Genomic DNA, 22,646 nt, shown 5'->3' on the forward strand with positions numbered 1-22,646 from the left:
GCCATCCCCCTGTGTAGCCCTGACACCCATGAATGGAAAATCCTTGTGCAGCCCGAGCTTCCTGGATCTTACTGAGATACATCCAAGCCTGTGAGTTCTAGGTTTACAGGAGTGTGAAACCTCACCTGAGTAAAGAAGAGTCTCAGAGTAAAAAGTTTGAAATTGTATTTTATTCATAAAATACATTCATTTTATTCAATGGGGCCTTCAAAACAGTATCATTATATACAGTGTATAGCCTTAGCAAACTCTTAAAACAATGACAAGAATAAGAATAATAACGAAAGTTAACAAAACCTTAAATGAAAATGAAGAAAACCAAAAACCAATGCATAAATATCCCAAGATATAAAACAAAAATATTAAGGAAATTACAGTTTTCTTTGGAATTTCATTATGGAAGCACAAATGAGGTGAGGAACTGGCGTATTCTCTGTGGTGAATTATCTTCAGCTACACTTGCCCATGACATGGCGTCCGCTTAAGCACTGCAGTAGAGAGACTCTTGTGCTTTGGGTGTGGTCTGTGTAGATGGCAGTGTGACATAAACACAGTCTTCCTTGTCAGATTTCCATCACATATGGAGTCAGGGCTTTTAGTAATTTGTTGTGTGTTCTGTGTATCTTAGACTTATTTCTGACACAAGCTTTTCTCTGGGGATAGTGAGCCAAAAGATGTAGATGATATTGTGGCTGGATCGCCTGATGGTAGGTTGATATTTGCCTCACTATTGAGTTCAAAGCTGAAAAGAGGTAGCATTTTCTGAGGAGGCCTTGAACCTGGAGTGTAGAATGTCATGCCTTGAAAGTGTCTCTGGCTTCCTCCAGCCTTCTCAGGCTTCTTAACAGGTGCTGTCAGGGAAAATCAGTAAAGAAAATATGATTTAGAAACAGTTTTGCTCTGCCACTGGCATGAAAAATCAGGGCCTATTCATCCCTGGTAAACAAAAGTTAAGGAAGGAAACACACCCCATGAACACCCTGGCTGCTGGAGATGGGGCTCAATGGTGCCTGACTTGCCTGGGACATAGTGTTTCTGCTTCAGCAGCTCCATCTGCAGGAGGTTCTCATCCTGGGCTGTGGTCTGCTCCAGTTCCTGCTGGAGGTTTTCAAACCTAGGGGACAAAGGCAGCAGAGACACAAGCCTGATGGGGACCTGCCATGTCAGCTTTTGAGCCCTCACCAGCTAGACAATCGAGCATTACCTTTCAGCTGAGTTCATTCCCTGCTTCCCCAAGGGAAAAGGGTCAGAGAGCACCTGGGCAGGATTTTTTTTTCAACTTTTAAAAACTAGTAGACATTGAACTGGAAAAGACACACTGTGCTGGATTAGAAAAACAGCATATTTCTCCAACCGTCCAAAGACATCATTTTGGAGAAATATCAGTATGAGAAGGTCTGAGGCACAGGTCAGGGAAGATGTACCTGGTCTTGATTAGATACCCAGTGAATGTGAACCTCCTGGAAAACTCTATGCCTGCCCTCTAGTGGAGCCTACACAGCAATGCAGAGAAGGCTCTGATTAATCCTACATCTCAGAACCCTGCATGGGCTTAACTTGTCAACTCCTACTCTGTTTATGACCAGAGTAAATCTTCTCATGAGAAACTGATAAATAGTGCAGAGAGCCTGCAATCAGCACTGGGCTGCTGTATGCAAATCTGCCAAAGGGTAGACACTTATCTCTAAACGTGATATTCCTGGTGGAAAAAAAAGTTGCAGGAGGACACACTTTCCTTCATGATTGATGATCCCCTCTAGGTTTCTGGCTGCCATGTGAATATTTGGGAGGAGATCTAAAGTTAGAGATGAGATACTCAGAGGATACTAGAGGTCTCAGAAGGGAAGAAGAGGACACAATCTCCATAAGACCAAGGAGAAATCATATTGCTTCCTGGACAGAAGTTCCTATTGACTGAGTCAGCAATGACACTCTGAGGTCTTCTTTCCCTGGCTGTGGCTCGGAGCTTTGCCAATTGAACAGAAACTCAAAGAGGACAGAGATCCAGGTACAGCGTACCCACTTGGATGCATCTGCCTCTGGAATCCTGGGCTCCTACCTCATCTGGGACACAGTGAAGTGATGCTGCAGCTTTGCTGCCAAGTCCCTTTGCCGGGTGAGCAGCTCCTTCTGCTTCATCAGGTACTGAAGATTTTCCTCAAGTCTTTGATGTTCCTGTTCATTAGAACATTGTGTTTTTACGAGAGGATTGTGTGCACCCCTTTAAATACATACACGTGCAAGCACACACACACACACACACACACACACACACACACACACACGCACGCATGAATTCATGCACGTACATACTTTTGAACACAAACATGTAAATGGATGCACATATACAAGCACACTACATTGCATCCATGATTAGTTTCCCAGATAACACTATTGTAAGAAGAGATCACCTGGGATAGCATGGAGAAGAAAGCTACCTTTCATTAACCCACACCCTCTCTACCCATCGTCCATCCTAGAGGCAGGAAAACAGAGGATGCTCTGAACACAGAGATGTGGAGAAGATTGTGTACTTTTACTCTGTTTTGATATTTTTTCATTTCATTTTACTTTATATGTGCGGGTGTTCTGCCTGCCTGTGTGTCTGTATAACACATGCATGCCTGGTGACCTGGGAGAAGAACTCAGTGGACAGATCAGTCGGTGTAGTACTTACTTTATAAACCTGTACACAGACAGGTGAACCCCAGGGTTTTTTGACAGATAATCCAAGGTTTCCTAGCAAGTTCCCAGTCTGTGCATTGAAGGGTTAGTTTCCCAGCACAGGACCACTGGATGGCAATGGACCAGCCCCTTGCTCTCACACAATGTTTCCTCAAGGGCATCTTTCTCCCAAAGAAGCTCTCTAAACCACAGGTTGCCTTAGGACCAAAGCAATGAGCTCAGAAAACTAGAAAACCTCTAAAATCAGGAGTTTATATTAACCTTTCCTCCAAGTAACATGATTGTGTCAGGGATTTCTTTGAGTAACAGAAGGTTGACTAACTCAGCCAAATGATTGCATGTATTATTTCATGGTTCACAATATTCGGTGGACCAGATTGCATGTTTTCACTCATCAGTGATTGGTATCTCAATAGTTTCTAGTTGGGAGTGCTGTGATGAGCCCTGCTGTAACCCTATTGTCCCCAATATTCTCTGTGGACACCTACTTTCCATTCTAGAATCAATGGTCCACCTAGAGTCTGCAGTTCAACTTTCTGAATAATTGTGCATAGCTTCTCACAGGGCTGCACCATTTTACACTACTATCAATATCTGAGAATTCTCATTTTTGCAAACCCTCCATCAGGACAAATTTTAACTCAGTATGAAAAAGTTCAAAATAAAAGCAGTTTCTGAGTGCTGCAGACACAACATGGAGTGGGTGCTTTAGAGTGTGATGAGCCTAAGGGGTGCACTGAGGCAGCCTCTTCTCACACCTCAGCATAGCTGTGGGACTTCTGCTGGACTGAGATGCAGCCACAAGACCCTCTGCAGTTCAGAATTTCTCAGAGAATAAAATCCAGGCCAAGCTCCAAGGACAAGGTTAGCTGAACCAAGGTTAGGGAAAGGTGCAAGGAAAATGGCAGCAGACAATGAGGAGAAAAACAAAACAGGATGCAGGGAAGTCATCAGTGGTCAGCCACCATTCACCCAGAACAGAGGACACAAACTCTCAGGCACCTTTCCTGCCTCTCAGTAGCCTCTTTCTCACCTTCATTGACCCCACTACTTTGTTTTTCTCTAAAGGATTTCTTTGCAGATAAATAATTCTGCCTCTACAAATACCTGAAAAAGTTTTACCTTGCATCAATTTTCTGTCTTTTGTTATTGTTAACTTTATGGACCCGCAGAATGATATGCAGCTCCATTAGTTCTTTGACTGATGCAAAGTGCTACTAACCAGGTTAGGCATAGTACTTTCTCATTGAAGTCTGTCTCTATCATTCTTAAAGATGTTCCATTGCTCTGTGTGTGAGTGAACATACACATAGTGGCTCAAACACATATTCCCATACACACAAAGATGCACATAAAGACAACACACAGACACACACATACAATACACACACAGAGACACACACAGAGACACACACACACAGACAGACAGACACACACAAACACACACACACACACACACACACACACACACACACACACACACACACACACACCTTTCTTGTACCCAGAAGAGCAAGGCAGAAGACTAGAATGTTGCCGTACCTTTTCTACTCTAGGGGGAGGTAGTGGGTCCTCCCCGCTATCTAAAAGACTCAGACCCATCCAGGCTCTTCTGCCCTGGCCTGAACTTATTTCCCCTCCTAGGAAAGTTTTTATCACCAGACTCACTGATTGTACAGAAAAGTAACAACCTCTGCACAACTGAGTTTGACCACACAAGACCAAGTGCCCATGGAAGATGGCTGGACATGAAGCCTCCCGACAGATCCAAGTTGACCCATCATAGACTCCTCACTAAACCTGCCCAGACTTTTCCACAGAAGACAGTGATGGACCAGAGAATGGAAATCACCCATTGTCATTACCCAATAACTTTTGAGCAGATTGCAGTGCATATTATATGAAAACAGCCCCAAGGAAGTCACTAGGAGGCTACTTAGGTCACCTACAGCACTTTTCTGAAATGCGCACTCTATACAACTATGAGGAAGAATCTGTCCTAAGACACAGTCATATACATGATAGAGTGAGCATCAAAATGTCAGGTTCCGTATTGTGTAGCCAGTAAGACAAACTAGAAATATCCTGGGATGTTACCTCTATGCGGTGAAAGAAAAGTCTATGTTGATTTTTCAAACAGCTTCATTGTTTGATTTTTGCTATTTATAACAAAATGAATTAATTCCAAAGTAATAAAAGTGTGTAAAAATTAAGAGAAACCAGCAAGTCAGTTCTTTTTCTGACCAAATGTATCATTTAGTAATGAGATGAGACAGAAAAAGACAGGAAGCTCTACTGTGAGGAGTTGGGAGATCCAAAGATCTGTGGCTGTCCAGCTTAGCCAGAAGAGAAAATTTCAGGTTCAGTGAGAGACCTGGGCTAAAGGGAATAAGGGAGAAAGCAACAGAGGTCGCTTGATGTGGCCTTCCAACAAACAAAGAAATGTGTGCACCCTCACGCATGCATACACCACACACACACACACACACACACACACACACACACACACACACACACACTCATCACAAATCATAAGTGAACAGAATGCAATGAGGAGGACATCAACTGAACGAGGATGGCATTACCAGTTGAATTTAGACTCCTCACATTAGCTGTTTCAAGTGAGACCCACAATTCTGCTTTCCATCATTTTGAGACTAAACATGCCTGGGGAAGCATGCTGTGCTTCTGCAGGCTATGTTGGTGTAGTTGGAGAAATTGTTCTCTTAAAATCTCAAATCTGCCACCCTGACTCCCGCCTGTCATAAGCCCTGGCCACATCCCTGGTAATCCAGTGAGCTTCCGAGTGTAAGATCCAGGGTGGGAGAACTGGCCAATGCCAGTCACAGGAAACAGTATTGACAAGCTGTTACTTAGTTTCTGTCAGTGTGAACCCAGAGGTTAGCCTGGTAAAGAGAACGCCATGGCAGTCTGGGAACAAGAGGGTAAAATGCCATATGACACCCAAAAAGATGTCCACAAGACCCAGTCATTTGGCGTTTGTAGGGGATGTTCCTCCTTCCATACTGTTTCTGCCTCTGATCTCATATGACCTTTGCAAACAAATGAGATCCTGATTCTTGAACTCAATCAATCAGATCTACGTGCTAATCCCTATGTGGCTCCCATCATAACACCGCTCCTTCCGTGCTAACATATCAGTAAGTGACAAGTGATTGACCCGTCTCCCTCGATGGACTGCAGCTTCTAGCAGAGCAGTAGGGTTTCCTTGGCAGTCATGCAGTGCCTTCCAAGAGGCTAACTCCCCAGAAAGACTTGTGAATGATCACAGAAATGAACTATTGGATGGGATGGGTCAGTTGGATAAGTGAGTAGAGGGTTACATGGGTGTGTGTATATGTATGTGTATGGTTAGACAGGTGGGCAGCCTGGCCCTGCTGCTTCAACCTACCTGCTGCTGCTTTGTCCACATGTCATAGATCTTCTCATGGGCCTCCTCACAGAGCCTCCTGGCCTCCTCACAGGACTCTTGTAGTAAAATCTGCTCCCCCTGCAGCTTTCTGTTATCCTCTTTCAACATGCTCACTTTTTCCATCAGCTGAGTACATTCACTCAGGAGCTGACTATAGAGGGTGCTGAAATATCACCAAAAATGATGAGCTCCACCTCCATTTGCACCCCTGCCTCCCAATACCATCCTTCCTGCAAGGTGTCATCTACCCAACCCCAGATCCCTGGGATGAAGCCACATTAGCCATGCCAGCATGACTGAGGGGCAGACAAAAGCCAGAGAATAGACAAATTCTAGAAAGATACAAACTATTTCTGAATACCCTGACAGCAAAAGGGATCCATGTAACTCTCAAAACTAGATCCCCTACCTCTCCACCACATACCCTGGTGTTTAACTGTTCACAGTATTGAGAAAACATGAGCAGGAAGAGGGAAACCATGCTGTGGGGGGCAGAAGACCCAATGGGAATGTATTTCATGTTTTCTATAGAAACCAGCTCTATAAGCTCCTGCCAGAGCCACAGAAAACATTCATGGTGAAAACCGTGTTTTCTGTCTAGAATTTCCAGAAGCTGACAGGAAAATGTTGGGAGGGGCTCTCAGACTCTTCACTCTTAGGAGAACTCACTGTAGGAGGCACAAGTCCAAGAGCTATCAGACAGTCTGCTTGCTAAGAGGTAAACAGGCTAGAACCACAGCCCAACTTTGTTCAAAGGTGAAGAAGGGAAGAAGCTGCTGTGGGATGTCTTTCTGTATGCTGTGAATATGTGTTGCTCCCATTGGTTAATAAGGAAGCTGCTTTGGCCTATGACAAGGCAGCATGGAGCCAGGCAGAAAAATCCAGGAGAGTCAGAGAAGAAAGTCAGAGGTGGAGGAGATGACAGCTGCCACCCAAGGAGAAACATGCCAGCAGCCTGGCCATGCAGCAGCCATGTGGCAAACATAGATTAATAGAAATGGGTTAATTTAAGATGATAGAGCTAGCTAGCAAGAAATGTAAGCCATTGGCCATACAGTTTGTAAGTAATATAATCCTCTGTGTGTGTCTTTGGGACCATTTGGCTCCAGGAGGTGGATGGGACAGATTCCTCCTGACAGATGCATCAGGCAGGTCTGGAAAAACTTCAGACTACCAGAAGCAGTCCTTAACAATTTCAGGAGTCCCATCTAAATTAGGCACTCACCGGTAGGAGTTGGTGTGCTCACTCAGCTCCTTGCACTTGTACGAAGCCTCACAAATCTCCTTGGGGAATTCCTTTACATCTGACATCTCCTTCTTATGCTGTGTTTTCAGCATCTCCAGCTCAGATTTCAGCCTGTAGTAGGGCATGGCCCCAGTAACAAAGAACCCCATGAATACAGGCCTCAGGGACCACATGAATTAAGGTTCTGTTTTATACTACCGTAGTCCACTGGATGTCACACCCTGAATTCTATACTGGACCTCCTGATGTGCATTAGACTTGCCTTACTGTCCCATGGCCAGGAAAGGCTGGGTGTCAATAGGGAAGGAGACAGGGCTACATGAGCTCCCTCAGTAGACCTCTGGGAGCAGACTAGCTGGCTAAGAAGGTCTGAGCAGTCTGTGCCACAGATGGGGATGTATCTGAAATCTGCAATGACATTCCCACTGTCTTGAGAACAGAGATTCTTTCTCCTTACAAGGATACCCAGAACTCATGATCTGTATTGCCATGGGGGAGGCACTACATTCAGATGTCTTTATAAACACCCAAGGGTATTCCAATGAGGGACCAGGATGAGCACAAAGGCTGAGAGCAGTGATGTTCAATGTGGGGCTCCCTGGCCTCAGCACTTCCATCACCAGAAATCTTTGAGACATGTGAATATTCAGACCTATCAATCTCTGACTCAGGATCTGAAAGGACACACACACACACACACACACACACACACACACACACACACACACACACTGTAAGTGAGCCTCTCAGAGACAGTACAGAACACACTCAGACACAAAATCCTCAGCACAAGGAGATTTATTAACCTAGCAGTGCAAGCATAGCTTGGGAGCCTGTCTCCTGAGCAGGCGAAGGCACACAGCAAGCAGCAGGCTTTCTTAACAGTGGGTTTTTAAGTAGAGAAGTTTAAGTCTGTGCTGGGTAAATTGTTGAGCTCTGATGGGACAGGTTAGCCAGTGTAACCAAGTAATGAATTTTGATTGTTGAACTTTGGTGTTTAGTTTCAAGAATGAGTCAGTGTCCACAAAAGGGAATGGACTTTGGGGAATAAATTTAGGAATGTAATCTAATGGTTTATCACGGGAGAGAGAAGTGAAAAGGGCAAAACAGGCCACTGCTTTGTTTGCAATGTTTGGGCCCCTTAGAGAGCACTTCACACACATGAACCCACACACAGGATGTCAAAGAAATGCAGGTAGGGAGTATTGCCTCAAAGTATAAGGAGCAAGACCAGAGAGGAGCAGGGATGAACTCCAAGCCTTCCAGACACACAGATGGACGTTTAGGACCACAAGGCCTTTCAGCCTATTCCCAGAGCAAAAAGCAAAAATAAATATAAACACTCAACCCAGAGCACCAAGCATCTCCTAAAAGCCGATGTCTGTCAAGGCCTCTTGAAATGCATGTTGTGATCTTACACCCTACTGCCCCTCTGTAGATTGTGATTCAGGCCACAGGCTCTGCTTTTTCATTTGGAGGAATCAGAGCAGCCTGTGTCAAATCTCACTCCTACAGGTTTCAGTTCTGCCTCTCAGATGTACTCAAACATAGTAGGGTCAAGACAGTTACCAGAGAAAAGGGCATGATGAATACCTGTTGTTCAACTCATTGTTGTTATAAAGGGCCAGGAGTTCCAGCAGTTCATTCCTCTCATTGGTCATCATCTGTAGCTGAAGGGTCAGTTTATCCACCTGGTTCAGCTGCTGCTCCTGCTCAGTGAGGAATAAGGGTGTGGATGATGCCTTCCTAGTAGTCCCTGTAGGTACATAAACACAGTGAATTTGTACAGACGAATGGCATAGGACCAAGAGATCATGTGGAGTCCCAAGAGGAGGCCTAAGGGAGAGGAAATGCATGGCACTCAGTGAAGCCCTCAAATATCAGAGCAGATATCCTTAAACTGGGGTCCATAAGCGATGGACCTGTCTCCAATCTCTGAGGATAGATATATGCCTCAGGTACTACTGCAGCCCACTCTCCCTGAAAGGCATAAGGAAGGCCAATCATGTTGGCTTGGAATTGTCACCAGGTACCTGCTATGATGCAAGAAAGTCCTGGACTGCCTGGTGCTTTGCAGCTCTTCCCTGATAACCTGTGTGCAGGACTAAAAGCAACTGAATGTCACAGACCTGGGTACATGGATGGACAGTTTTGCTCTCTGGTATTTATATCAGATATCCATGAAACCTACAGAAATCCACTGAGAATAAAGTGCAGCAACATGCTACCCTGATACCTCATTAGTGGTTCTGTGCCTCCTTTGGCATTCTTTGACAGTCAGAATGAACTGAAAAAGGTCCTAGCACAGCACTGCATCCTTGACCATTCCTGGCCCTCTGCCAAGTAACCGTCAGAAACCTCCACTTTGGATCTGCTCTTTAGGGATCCAGAGAAGCAGCATAGGCGCATGGCTTCAGATGATTACAGCTACTGAACCCCATTACTAGAAGGTCCAGTTCTGGCCTCAACTCCTCCCTAAAATCCAGAGATCTCTCTTCCAGTCAGTATGCTCAATCTAGTCAACATGTTGATTGGTGAACCCTATATGCACTTAATGAATTCCTCAAGGGCATTTGGCTTTGTAACAACACTGGTGATTTCACAAAAGATGCCTTAGTCTCTCCAGGATACAATAGAATTTCCAGAGAAGGGACTGTTAGGGTCACTGCCAACAGCTTTCACCTATCTGATAAGAAACTCTTCCCCAATTCACCAAAAGCCAAGCTGCCCTGTCCAGGAGTCTTCCCTGAGACACAGGGGAAGGCCTTCAGCACCCCCTCCTTCCAATCCAGAGATCTCTCTGATTCATTAGAATCTAGTTCATTCTAATTCAATAGTTCATCATGTATGGAGGGCAAGACTCATTTTCCAAACTGTGCCCAGGAATGGCTCTTCTCTTCCTGATGATCTCTAACAAGATGAGAAATAAAGGATGCTAAGAAATTATCTCAGTATAATGGGGAAGGATGATCAGTTCCACGACATGAATAAGCACATCAGAGAAGATCCGGAGGGCAGTTACAATGTATGAGGATGGTGGAGGATTATGTGGGTCCTGCCAGAGCAATGATAAGTCACATAGGTAAAGATGAAACTTTTGCCAAATGCTTCAGGAGAATGCATTCCAGCCATCATGATGTTAGCAAAGATGTTATCAAGCATTGAAAGATGTGACTGAAAATACCTATGAACTGGGCATCCACAGGTGAGCCCTCTGACACCAAGAACAAATACTTACAGGAAGAGTGATGTCCCAGTCCTACACTCAAGGTAGAGGGAAGATGACTGGCTAGTGAGAGGGCAGGAACTCAGAAACCTTAGGGATCACTGACATGAAGCAATACTTGGTAGCTCTTGCCCTGCTAGTGGTTGTTATTTAAAATGTGAGAGCCTCTAGCTCTGGCCAGGGGACATTACTCTCTCTGTTATTAGTGACACACACCAAAAGACATCCAGTGTGTGTGAGTTGCTGGGCTGGTACTAAAACCTCTTTAGTCCCCATGTGCTTCCTTCCACTCAGAGTGAAAGCACAGGGTCCTCAACAGAACAGCTGCAGCCATGAATATTCCTGACTCTGCCAAAGTAACCTTGAGAATCCTCAACTTTGTTCTGCTCTTGAAGAACTCAGAGGAGCAGGTAGGCCCATTGCTTCTCAGAAATTCTCACCTGCTTAGCCCCACTCCTGGAAGGATCAGATCAAGCCTTCCTCCTTCATGAAGCCTCCCATCCCTTTCCCAGGACTCACTGTGCTTTTCCCAGGACCATCTATTTCTTGATGTGTGACATGGAGACTGAAGGCCATCTTCCTTCTGCCTCCCTTTGGTCTCCCTGTGTTCTCCATCCTGTCTCCCAAGAATCCTGTTCAGTCTAGACGGCATGTCTGTAGGTGAAACACAAGACACCGCACAAATGCCCCAATGACAGTTGGTGTTGCCACAACACTAGTGACATCACATGGAATGCCAGGGCTCTCCAGGATACAGTAGAATGTCCATGTGCTGATGTCACCTGGTATAGCTATTTCATCCCTGTTACATACCTCACCCAAAAGTGACTTGAAACCAAGGTGTCATTTTCAGGAGCCTCTGGATTCACAATGGAAGCCTTTAGTTAGATCCTCCTTCCAAAGCCAGAAATCTAGGCCTCTGCTTCATTAGAAACTTTATCTAAGTGAAGTTGAAAGCTCCCTTTGCATGCACTGTCCAGGGTTGAATTTTCCCCTCCTTAAAATTCATAATCAATAATTTGAGAAAGAAAGAATGCTTAGAAATGAGGTTAGGACAATGGGGAGTAGTAGGGATGAGAACTCTGAAGTGAACAATCCCCCAGGGAAATCCTCAGACTTGTAGACATTGGTGGGCTCTAAGAAAAGTCACATATTTAGTTATGAAGATTCCCCCAGAGTGGCAGTAGAGCTAACTCAAGCTATGAGGTTGTTAGTGAGATGGTATCTTAGTGCCATTTGATTTGCATTTCCCTCTTGGCTAAGGATTTTTAGCAATTCCTTAAATGTCTTTTGGCCATGTAATATTCTTCTGTTGTGAATTCTCTGTTTAGATCTGTACTGCATTTTTAAAGTTGGATTATTTGGTATTTTGATGTCTAGTTTCTTGAGTTCTATATATATTTTGAGATCATCCCTCTGTCAGATGTGGGTTGGTGAAGATCTTTTCCCATTCTGTAGGCTGTCATTTTGTCTTGTTGACCCTGTCCTTTGCCTTACAGAAGCTTCTCAATTGCAGGAGGTCCCATGTATTAGGTGTTGCTCTCAGTGTCTGTGCTATTTCTCTTCTATCAGGTTCAGTGTAATTGGATTTATGTACAGGTGTTTGATCCACTTGGACTTGAGTTTTGTGCATGGGCACAGATAATGGATCAATTTGCATTCTAGCATGTGTGAATGCCAGCACCATTTGTCAAAAACACTTTGTTTTTTTCATTGTATAATTTTAGCTTCTTTGTCAAAAATCAGGTGTTCATATGTCTTTAGATTAAAGTCATGGTCTTTGATTCAATTCCATTGATCTATGTGTTTATTTTTATGCCAATACCAAGTTGTTTTTAAATATAGCTTTATAGGGGTCCATGAGGTCAGGGATGATGTTGCCAGACATTCCTTCATTGTACAGGATTGTTTTGGCTATCCTGGGTTTGGGTTTTCATATGAAGGTGAAAATTGTTCTTAGAAGGTCTGTGAAGACTTTTGTTGGGATTTTGATGGGGATTAAATTGAATCTGAAGATTGACTTTGGTAAGATCACCATTTTTAAGAGCATATGAGAGCTTTCCATTTTCTGATATCTACTTCAATTTCTTGTTTTAAAACTTAAAGTTCTTATCAGATAGGTTGCCCCAATGAATTTTTGTTGTCTTTGGCTATTGTAAAGGTGGATGTTTCTCTGATTTTATTCTAAGCCCATTTATCATTTGTATATAGGAGGGCTACTGATTTTTTTGAGTGTGTTAATCTTGTATCCTGCCACATTACTGAAAGTGTTTATCAGCTGAAGGAGTTCCCTGGTGGAATTTTTGGGGTCACTTATGTATACTATCATATCATCTGAAAACAGTGAATGTTTGACTTATTCCTTTCCAATCTGTACCACCTTGTTTGCCTTTTGTTGTCTTATTGCTCTAGCTAGAACTTCAAGTCCAATGTTGATAGATATAGAGAGAGTGAGCAGCCTTGTGTTATTCTGATTTTAGTAGAATCCTTTTGAGTTTCTCTTCATTTAGTTTGATGTTGGCTGTAGGCTTGCTGTATGTTGCCTTTATTTTGTTTAGGTATGTTTCTTGTATCTCTGATCACTCCAAGACTTGTATCGTGAAGAAATGTTGAATTTTGTCAAAGGCCTTTTCAGCATTTAATGAGATGATCATGTGGGTATTTTTTCTTTTAGTTATATTTATGGTGGATTCCATTTACAGACTTTCATATGTTGAAAGGGATATAGAAAAGGTAGGTCAAAGGGTAGATTATTGAATCTACTCTGAAAAGAAAAAAGAGAGGATATAGATATGGTAATATAGAAAGTTAGATTTTTGATTCTACTTTTAGAATGGAACTACTAGTTTTAAGTATTACACATTGGATTTTTGTATATTGTATATAAATTATGTATATTGATACAAATTTGAGATTGATTTTGTTAGAAAATACTTCTATATATATTTCTAGTCTTGTCCAATGTATCATTCCTATACAGTTCATTTCACAATGCAGTGCAGTTTTCAGTCCTTAAAAGTTATTTCCAACTCTTTAGGATAATAAAGAAATGCAGGTTAGTAGTTAGTAATTACAATCAAACCTGTAGTCATATTAGGTCTGTTCTCAAGGTCAAGCAGAAATATATTTTAGATAGACAGGTCATCTTAAAAGCACTTCAGAGATCTTCAGAATATGGCATTGAAAATGATAACATAGATTTTTTTCTTGTTTTAAAGATTAACAATTTATTTCTGTTTAAAATATTTTCATTGTGTATATTCATTGTACATGGTACTGCTTACATAAGGACATTTTCACCCAAGTCTATATTGCACATTGTTGTACCGAGTGTATTCTCCCTCCCTTCCACTTCTTCACCCCTCCCCTCCCACTAGACCCCGTTACTCTCCTAGATGGTTTTGCTTCTATTTTCACTCCATATATACATACATGCTTTTATTTTTCTGTATAAAATATCTGAACTACATATTGGGGACTGGCTTAATTCACTTATATGGTCATGTCCAGCTATATCCATTTTATTGCAAATGACATAACATTTTTCCTCTTTATGCCTGAAAAAAAATTGACTATGTATCCATGCCACATTTTCTTTACCCAGTCCTCTGCTGTTGGACATCTATGTTTGTCTATACCTCAGCTATTGGGAATGATACTGCAATAAACATTACCATACAAGTATCTCTGTAATCTGTTGACTTGGAGAATTTTAGGTAAATACCTAGGAATGATATAGTCAGTGCATGTGGTAGATTTCAAATGTTATGGCAAACTTCCATACCAGTTTCCATAGTGGTTGGACTAGTTTACATTCCCACCTGCAGTAAATAAGGTTCCCTTTGTCCATAGCCTCATCAGTATTCATTATTATTTTATTTATCACTTTGCTAATAATTGCCACTCTGATTAGAGTTAGATAAAACATAATATTTTGTTGTTGTTGTTTTTGAGACAGCAAGGTCTCACGCATGCAAGGCTGGACTCTCTCTATAGCCATGACCTTGAACTTCTTAAATTCTTGCCTCTAACCTCCCAATTTTGGGGATTATAGGCATGTGCCACGACACTTGATTTATGCGGTGCTGGGGATTGAATTCAGAGCTTTGTCCATGCTAGCCAAGCACTCTACCCACTGAGACACACCTCCAATCATTGAATGTAGTTGTAATTTGCACTTCTCCATGGTTAGTGAGGTTAAATGCCATCTTCATGTGTTTATTGGTCATTTTTGTTTTATCTTATGGGGACTGTCTGTTCATTTTATTAGCCCATTCATTAGGTTGCTTGACTTATTTAGTATTTCTTTTCATTTTTTAGTTCTTTATGTTTTTAGAAATTATTGCTTTGTCAGATATTTAGCTCTTCAGATTTTATTCCATCCTAAGCTGTTTCTTCATCTGACTCTTTCCTTTGGTGTGCAGAAATTTTTTACTTCCTGTTGAAAGCTTGACTCATCCAAGACTGCAGAGGCCCTGATGAAAGTACAAAAGGAACATTGTTCTGTGTCTTCACCCAGGGTCAGACTTGGCAAGGCCAGTCTAGGGCTGGTGGCCAGGGCCTTGAAGGGGTTAAGATTTTGGTTCCTAAGAACTTGGCTTTTTCTCCTGAAGAGGCTGGATTTATCAGTCTCAAGGCTGTTGTGTGCTCCGTAAATGGTGCTCTTGAAATGGCCTGTGTTCCCCTTGTGCAAAAGGCTTGGTTAGCCTCCTGCTTGCCTCGTCCCATTGTATGACAGTCTTCTGCTGACTCTGTCCCATTCTTCCCTCTCACTTGGTTCAAAGATCAACTCCTACTAGACCTTAATGTAATACCTAAACAGTTTCAGAGGTTTAGTCCATTCCATCATGATGGGGAGCATGGTGGTACACATGATGCTGGAGCAGTAGCTGAGAGCTTTATCCTGATCTGCCAGCAGAGAGGGAGAGAGGAGGGGAGGGGAGGGGAGGGGGGGAGGGGAGGGGAGGGGAGGGGAGGAGAGGAGAGAGAAGAAAGAAAGCTTTTTTCTTTTTTTTTGACTAAGAGACATGTCTGCTCCTCACAGTATCAATCCTCTTCAAGAAGACAATGGGCATTGAAGAAAGTCAATATAGTGTTTACTTTATTTGTGTCCAAGTTAGCCACTGGGTAAGAAAGTGACCTTACATCAACTGCTGACAGTATGCTGTCCAAAATGGACAAGCAGGACACAAAAAAGGACTGCTGCACCTTGCAAAGACAAAGTAGAAAGGCCCTTCAGAAAATCCTGCTTCTCCATGAGTCTGACAGATATGCTAGGCCTGTAGGCCAAGGATGGATGTCCCAATGGTGCAGAGAAATCTTGAGTGACTATCCAGGCAACCAGCTGTTTCTGTTATTTCTCACATTTTGTGGAAGTCACTTAGTTATAGTTCCTGTTTACTCAGTTAATATTATTTCCTTCTCAGGTCTCTGAAGGAGTTGAACATTAGATAGTTATAGTTTTCCTTGTTGAAGAAATTCAGAAAATAAACTCACTAAAGAGATGTAAAGTGTATAAGATTGAAAGACATCAAAAGATAGTTTTTGGTTGGTAATACAAATTAGGATAGAAGGAGAATTAGACACAGCCCTTTGGATTCACAAAGATAGGATAGATAATGGAGTATTTTTTCTGATTTTGTCATGTCCAAATGGACTAGACATTGTTGATGTATTTACTGCCTGTGTATATTGTATATAGTTATTGTACTTAGTGTATTTATTGCCTATATATATTTATGTAGTTATTGAATTTATTGTATGTAGTTTTTCTTATATTAGTTATAATACTTTTTTACTTTAGACCAAAAAAAAGGGGGGGGGATGTGGTGATATTTTATTGTGCTCTAACAAAGCTTGCCTGAAAATCAGAAGGAGGAGCTAGCCATTAGTTAACCATAGAGTTCTGGAGGTCTGTACAGACAGAAAGGAAGTGATAGAGCTGGTCGAATAGAGAATGTGATAAGGTGGGGTGAGAGAGGTACGTACTCTCTTTTGGTGGAGTATTTCATAGGGTTAAGAAGTATTGGCTGGGGCTGGAGAGATGACTCAGGAGTGAAGAACAGTGACTGCTCTTCCAGAGGACTCATGTTCAATTCCGCACACCCACATGGCAGCTCCCAACTGTCTGTAACTCTAGTTCCAGGGGACATTTGCACAGACCACACAGGCAAAATACCAATGTACATAAAATAAGTAGAAAGAAAGAGCCGGACGGTGGTGGTGCACATCTTTAATCTCAGTACCCAGGAGGCAGAGGCAGACAGATGTCTGTGAGTTCGAGGCCAGCCTGAGCACTCGGGAGGCAGAGGCAGGCGGATCTCTGTGAGTTCGAGGCCAGCCTGGTCTGCAAAGCGATTTCCAGGAAAGGCACAAAGCTACACACAGAAACACTGTCTGGAAAAAACCAAAGAAAGAAAGAAAGAAAGAAAGAGAGAGAGAGAGAGAGAGAGAGAGAGAGAGAGAGAGAGAGAGAGAAAGAAAGAAAGAAAGAAAGAAAGAAAGAAAGAAAGAAAGAAAGAAAGAAAGAAAGAGAAAGGAAGGAAGGAAGGAAGGAAGGAAGGAAGGAAGATAGATAGATAGATAGATAGATAGATAGATAGATAGATAGATAGATAGATAGATGATAGAATATTTGGTTTCCTACTCTGCATCTCTGATTTTTCAGCTTTTGCCCCAATATCTGACTCTGGGTGATTACTTGCAGCTTCAAGTGACCATGTTCAGGACTGACTGTGAACATGCCTATCTGTCCTCAACCAGACAGCTGGAAGAGGCAGCCTGTTGGTGGAAGACAAAGACTACTAAGCCTTTGTCTCAGTACAGAAAATAAAAAGGAAGCCAGAAGTTGGCCATTTGTATTACTTATCAGTTCCCCTTTATGTAGCTGCCTCTCAGGGAAGACTGTGTAATTCCTTTTCCCTCAAATTAATGAGTTTTTTGAGGTTAATACAGGAGTATAGGTATGGGATTACTTATAGGAATATGAATAACTCTAATGTGTGACATCACAAAGGCTTACGTTAGAATGGGTGACTCATGAAGACTGGAACTCTGAATGTGTCTACATGACTTGTTGGCAGCTGAATGAGACAGAGGATCTCATTTCTTCAGTTCTCCTTAGTTACCGCCTATTTAACCTTGGGAGCGGAAGGACCTTGTTAATCCTGTAAGTTTCAGCTTTCCCAGCCATGGTTTAATTGCTGAGTATTATGAACCTCCTGTCTCTTTCCATAGAACTTCCTGAGACTTAAGGAAATAGTCCTACCCAGGGAAGAACACACCAGTTGGATACTCACTATCAAATGATCAGTCCTGAAAACATATGCTAGCTATACAGAATGATTGATTTACATTTAGGAAATATACAAATATGGATATATATATATATATATATATATATATATAAATACACATATATGTATATGCATGTAGCAACAATTAATGAAAATAGAGGTCATAAATTAGAAGCACAGCAAGGAGTAGTGTAGTGAGGACTTGGAAGGATGAAAAAGAAGAGAAAATAATGCAGTTATAATCTCAAAAATGATAGAAAAGTATTTCATGAAAAGGAAAATTGTTAAACAACATTTCACCCTTTCCTTAAAAATGTTGTTTCTACAAGTTCACATTCTCCCTTAGAGCTCTGCAAAGGCACTGAAGGCAAACACCAGTCCTGAAGTTCCTGGTGAATCAACCATTTTATGTTTGACCTCTTCTGTAAGCACAGCCCAGTGCTTTATCATGCCCAGTGAATTGGCTGCAAAGCACTACTTCTCTCATGTATATTTTATCAGGAAAAACCCATCCTTTCTTCATCATCTTCCACTGTGTGTGTGAGACCTCTGCTTGTGATAACCAAGCATCCCCAATGCTTCTTGTGAGCCAGTACATCAGGAAATAATTTCTTTCAGATATCAGTAGATTACATAGTCTGTATTTCAAGGAGGTTTAAGTAAGTACATGACCTACTTTCCCACTTCTATTGCACTCAGATTGATCTCATCTGTTCTCATAGCCTACAATCCCATGAGGCAAGCTTTGACAGGACGTTTCATTGATCTTTTGAAAGTCTTTTCTAATTCAAGTAGTTGAGAGACAGAATACTCCCTGACGAAGACAGGCTCTTTTTGCAGGCCATTTTAAGGCTCCCAAAAGAGAGTTCTAGCATGGATTTTCCTTTTCTCTGTATAAAGGGTTGAATCTAAGTGGCATCTTCTGTCACTGTTATTCCCAACAGAGAATTACATTCTAATTGTATACATGTATACTGAAATTTGGCCTAAGGAATTTTAATGAATACAGCAGTTTCATATATGACCTTGATTTTTTATCTTCCATAAAACTTCTAACTTATGATTAACTCTATTTTCTAGCTTTTTTTTTACATCTTTCCATTTCCATTTAGAAAATTCTATGGAGTTTACCTCTTTACAAAAATTTATTTAGTTAGAAAACATTTTTGTGAACTTCATGGCAGAGAACTAATATACATTGAATATCTCAACTCATTGAATTCATTATATGTAAATTGCATTTGTCATATAAAGAAACAAACTTAGATGGTGTGTTTGCAAGTTACTAAAGTATAAAGTTGTTAGATGTTGGTTTTGGGCTTGTTTTAAGCACAACTCGCATTTTTAAACAAACATTCTTTTACACAAGATTTTTAGTGTCACAGTGTCAGAGATCTAAGGAATGTCACATTTTAGCAAGTGTTGTGGAAGACAGGGATTACAAAGACTTGGGGTGTAGAAATATGGAGAAGGAAACCCACAGAGAAAAGTTTTTACTTGTTATTATGTAATCAATATTTACTAAGGCACTGTACAAACTCAGGGAGGCAAAAGTGGTTATAATATCCTGGATGAATAAGGGAAGAGCAAGAAGAAGGAGAAATAGAAGAAGAAGAGTAGTAGTTGTAGAAGATGGATCCAAGGTTGGATGGATGGATAGGGGTAGATAGATGGATGGATTGATAGATAGAGATAGGTGTTGGAAAGTTAGACAGACAGACAGATAGATAGATAGATAGATAGATAGATAGATAGATAGATAGATAGATAGATAGATAGATAGATAGATCCATATGTATGTATCTACATACGTACATAGACAGGAATATATACAGTTTTTCAGTCTATGCAATTCAGTAGTTACTGAGTCCACCAAAGAGAGAATGGACTCAGAACATTTGTCCTTTTTTCGATATTGGTCAAAGAACTAAATCTGGGTGAAGAACTCAGAATTTTTTCTTTCAGCATCTATAGCTCTTTGAATCTGGACAATTCTATGACTTTTGTTACCCAGAAATAGCTCTCAAATTTCGATTGTATCACAATTGTATCACAGCGGTCCCACTTTTTCTTTATGCTGATGTGTGAGATGATGTGGGACAAATCCTGGTAATCTGGGGAGACTTGGCATTCTAGTCCCCCAAGAACCTTTCTAAATAAATGCTCTAGGCTTTTTGTAGAACTCTAGAAAAGGAACAAGGAATCCTGGATACAGCAAATGATACAGAGATGTTGTGACAAAACAGATTAAGTTCTAGAATGATAATATGGATTATTGTGATGGAGAGGCAAGAATTTCTGGTTCAGAAATATGTAACAGGCTAGATACTCTGAAAATTACATTTAGACCACCTTTTTCTCAGAGCTGAGGACCAAGTCCAAGGCCTTGTGCTTACTAAACAAGCACTCTACCACTGAGCTAAATCATCATTGCCTAATTTTTAAGCACATATTTTAGAGAAAAATCAAAGGGAAAGGGAGGACTTCAGACCACCAATGCCTGATGCCTTCTCATAGACTTTTTAGAATGTGGTGGAATGATCGAGTTTGTCTTTGGGGATGTTATTTTTATCAAGACAGCAAACTTAGTAGGGGGTTCCTAGCATTGAGCTCAGCAGCGCAAGGACACCCCATTAAATAACTAGTCTGGGATCCTTTAAGTAAAGTGGAGATGCAGCAAGTTGATGAAATGAAATGTAGAAGTGCCTGCAGTTGAAAGGTCAGGATGAGATGGTTCATTCTAGAATGGTAATCTGGAAAGTCAGAATAAGGAAAACTAAATATAGGAGGAAGTCTGACAATGTGTGAGAAAAGTCTTTATTTGTTAATGCTTGAGTAATTGGCATTACACATCATCCTTGAAATTTAAAATATAATACAATAGGATCCTTCTTTGAGAAATCATTTCCACACTTGATGTAATATTTTCTATTAAGTTCAACTCTCTGAAATCTTGTAAGAAAAACAAACATTATGGACCATGTTTCTGTTAAAAGAAGTAGAAAAGAATTACTGAAGCAGATTTTGGGTTAGTCCAAACTCCTTGGTAGGAAGGGTTACTCCTGTGTTATTTTTGAGACTTGTTTTTTCCTAAAAATATCAGCCCAAGTCAAGATTTGAAGTTATATCAGGCCACAACAAGATGCATTATAACGCCATTTATATTATGCTATGTCCATATTCATTGGTTACTCAGATGAGAGCTTGGATCATATGGTGAGTGGCACATCCTGGCATGCATGTATTGAGGATAGTTCGTATTGTAAATGAAATGTATGTGATCCGCACAGTTGTTGGTACTCAGGAGGTCAACATATCTGTAGATGAAGTCTGTGAGTCTAAGATTTTCTTTCTTTCTTTTTTTTTCTTTTTTTTTTTGTTTTTTCAAGACAGGGTTTCTCTGTGTAGCTTTGAGCCTTTCCTGGAACTCACTTGGTAGCCCAGCCTGGCCTCGAACTCACAGAGATCTGCATGCCCCAACCTCCCAAGTGCTGGGATTAAAGGCGTGCACCACCAGCACCGGCAAGTCTAAGATTTTCAACAAAGATTCTTCTTTGTGTCTTTTTTGAGGCCCTGATTGACTGTAAAATATCAAGTGAAATCCAGGTCTGGGATCAGAGTGTCTCAAGGTTCCCTCTAACTACCAAATATGTTAATGATGTCCATTTGCTTTCATCTGTAAGGGAGCCATTGGCTCCATTGAGAACATGGTATTTCTGGATCCATTTTGGTTAGAGTTGGATGAAGAAGAAAATATTCTGCCCACACATCCTAAAGTTCAGGGCTTCTGGGTTTAATTCTTGGTCCGTAGGCTGCAGGTCTCCACTGATAGCAGTTTATGGTCAGGCATGTTTCTCTTCTTAGATTGCCTGAACTCCTTTCACATAGGACTTAATCCTTGGCTACTTGATCAGTGTTTGGTCTAGGAAGAGTTCTCCATTGTGATTGGATCAGGCTCCATTTGAATTGTCTCTTGAAACTGGACTTCTTACCATCAACATTTATTGTGGTCATGTATCTCTCATTGGGTTGGCAGGAGCTCCCTTGATATTAGTGTTTGTGGTTAATCTTCATCAAGGTCTATGGTTGGCCTGTAACATTTCCACTTTTGACTTTGCCTGGTTTGTTCAATGAGCTTTGCATGAGCTCTTAATTCTTCCCTGTCAATATTCGCCCCAGTCCTCCTTCTTCATTGGGTCCTTGGTGTATTCAGATTAAGGACTAGAGCTGGGCATAGATGTTTTCTTGGTTTTCTCTGGTTGTTCTTTCTTTAAGGGGATGACCTAGTCCCACCTTTCTTCTTAATTAGGGCCCAGGAATATTCATACTTAGGACTGGACTCAGGTCCACTAATTTTTTTGGTTTTGGCCTGGTCATTAAAGTTATGACATGGCCCACATCTCTTCTTCCTTAGGTCCATATTTCATCAGGGTAAGGATTATAGGCAAACAATTTTTTTTTGCTTTGTCCTTGGGCTCTTTCATTTAAGAGAATGTCCCAGGTCTTCTTCTCTCCTTGTTTTTTCTCAGGCTTTTGTCAGGGTAAGTATTAGGCCCCTGTGTTCTCCTTTTCTTGCTTTGCCCTGGCCTCTTTCATTTGAGGGATTAATCTGGGCCCACTTCCTTTCTTAGTTTTGGCCCAGTTCTTCAGGGTCAGAGTTATGCTGAGGCCAACTTCTCATCTTGGTGAGGGCCCTGGCTTCAGTCCAGGTAGAGTTTACACATGGCTATTCTCCTTTTCTTTCTTCTAGCCAGGTATTTT

The 22,646-nt window shown here is 41.5% G+C and overlaps 2 protein-coding genes across 4 annotated transcripts in view; one reads left to right on the forward strand and one right to left on the reverse strand.

Annotated features, from left to right (window-relative positions):
* LOC121830722 (disks large homolog 5-like) overlaps positions 1-22,646 on the forward strand; it is a 249,446-nt gene that overhangs the window by 113,901 nt on the left and 112,899 nt on the right. The gene's annotated exons all lie outside the window — the stretch shown is intronic.
* Positions 149-11,318, reverse strand: LOC143269208 (uncharacterized). The gene is made up of 7 exons (XM_076554227.1): positions 11,110-11,318; positions 8,958-9,120; positions 7,344-7,475; positions 6,098-6,281; positions 2,060-2,175; positions 1,020-1,114; positions 149-851 (listed from the first exon to the last, which is right to left on the reverse strand). The coding sequence occupies exons 1-7, from the start codon at positions 11,240-11,242 to the stop codon at positions 631-633; spliced, it is 1,044 nt and encodes a 347-aa protein (XP_076410342.1). The 5' UTR covers positions 11,243-11,318; the 3' UTR covers positions 149-630.

The sequence above is a fragment of the Peromyscus maniculatus genome, chromosome 18 (genome assembly GCF_049852395.1).
Source record: "Peromyscus maniculatus bairdii isolate BWxNUB_F1_BW_parent chromosome 18, HU_Pman_BW_mat_3.1, whole genome shotgun sequence".
NCBI classification, from domain to species: Eukaryota; Metazoa; Chordata; class Mammalia; order Rodentia; family Cricetidae; genus Peromyscus; species Peromyscus maniculatus.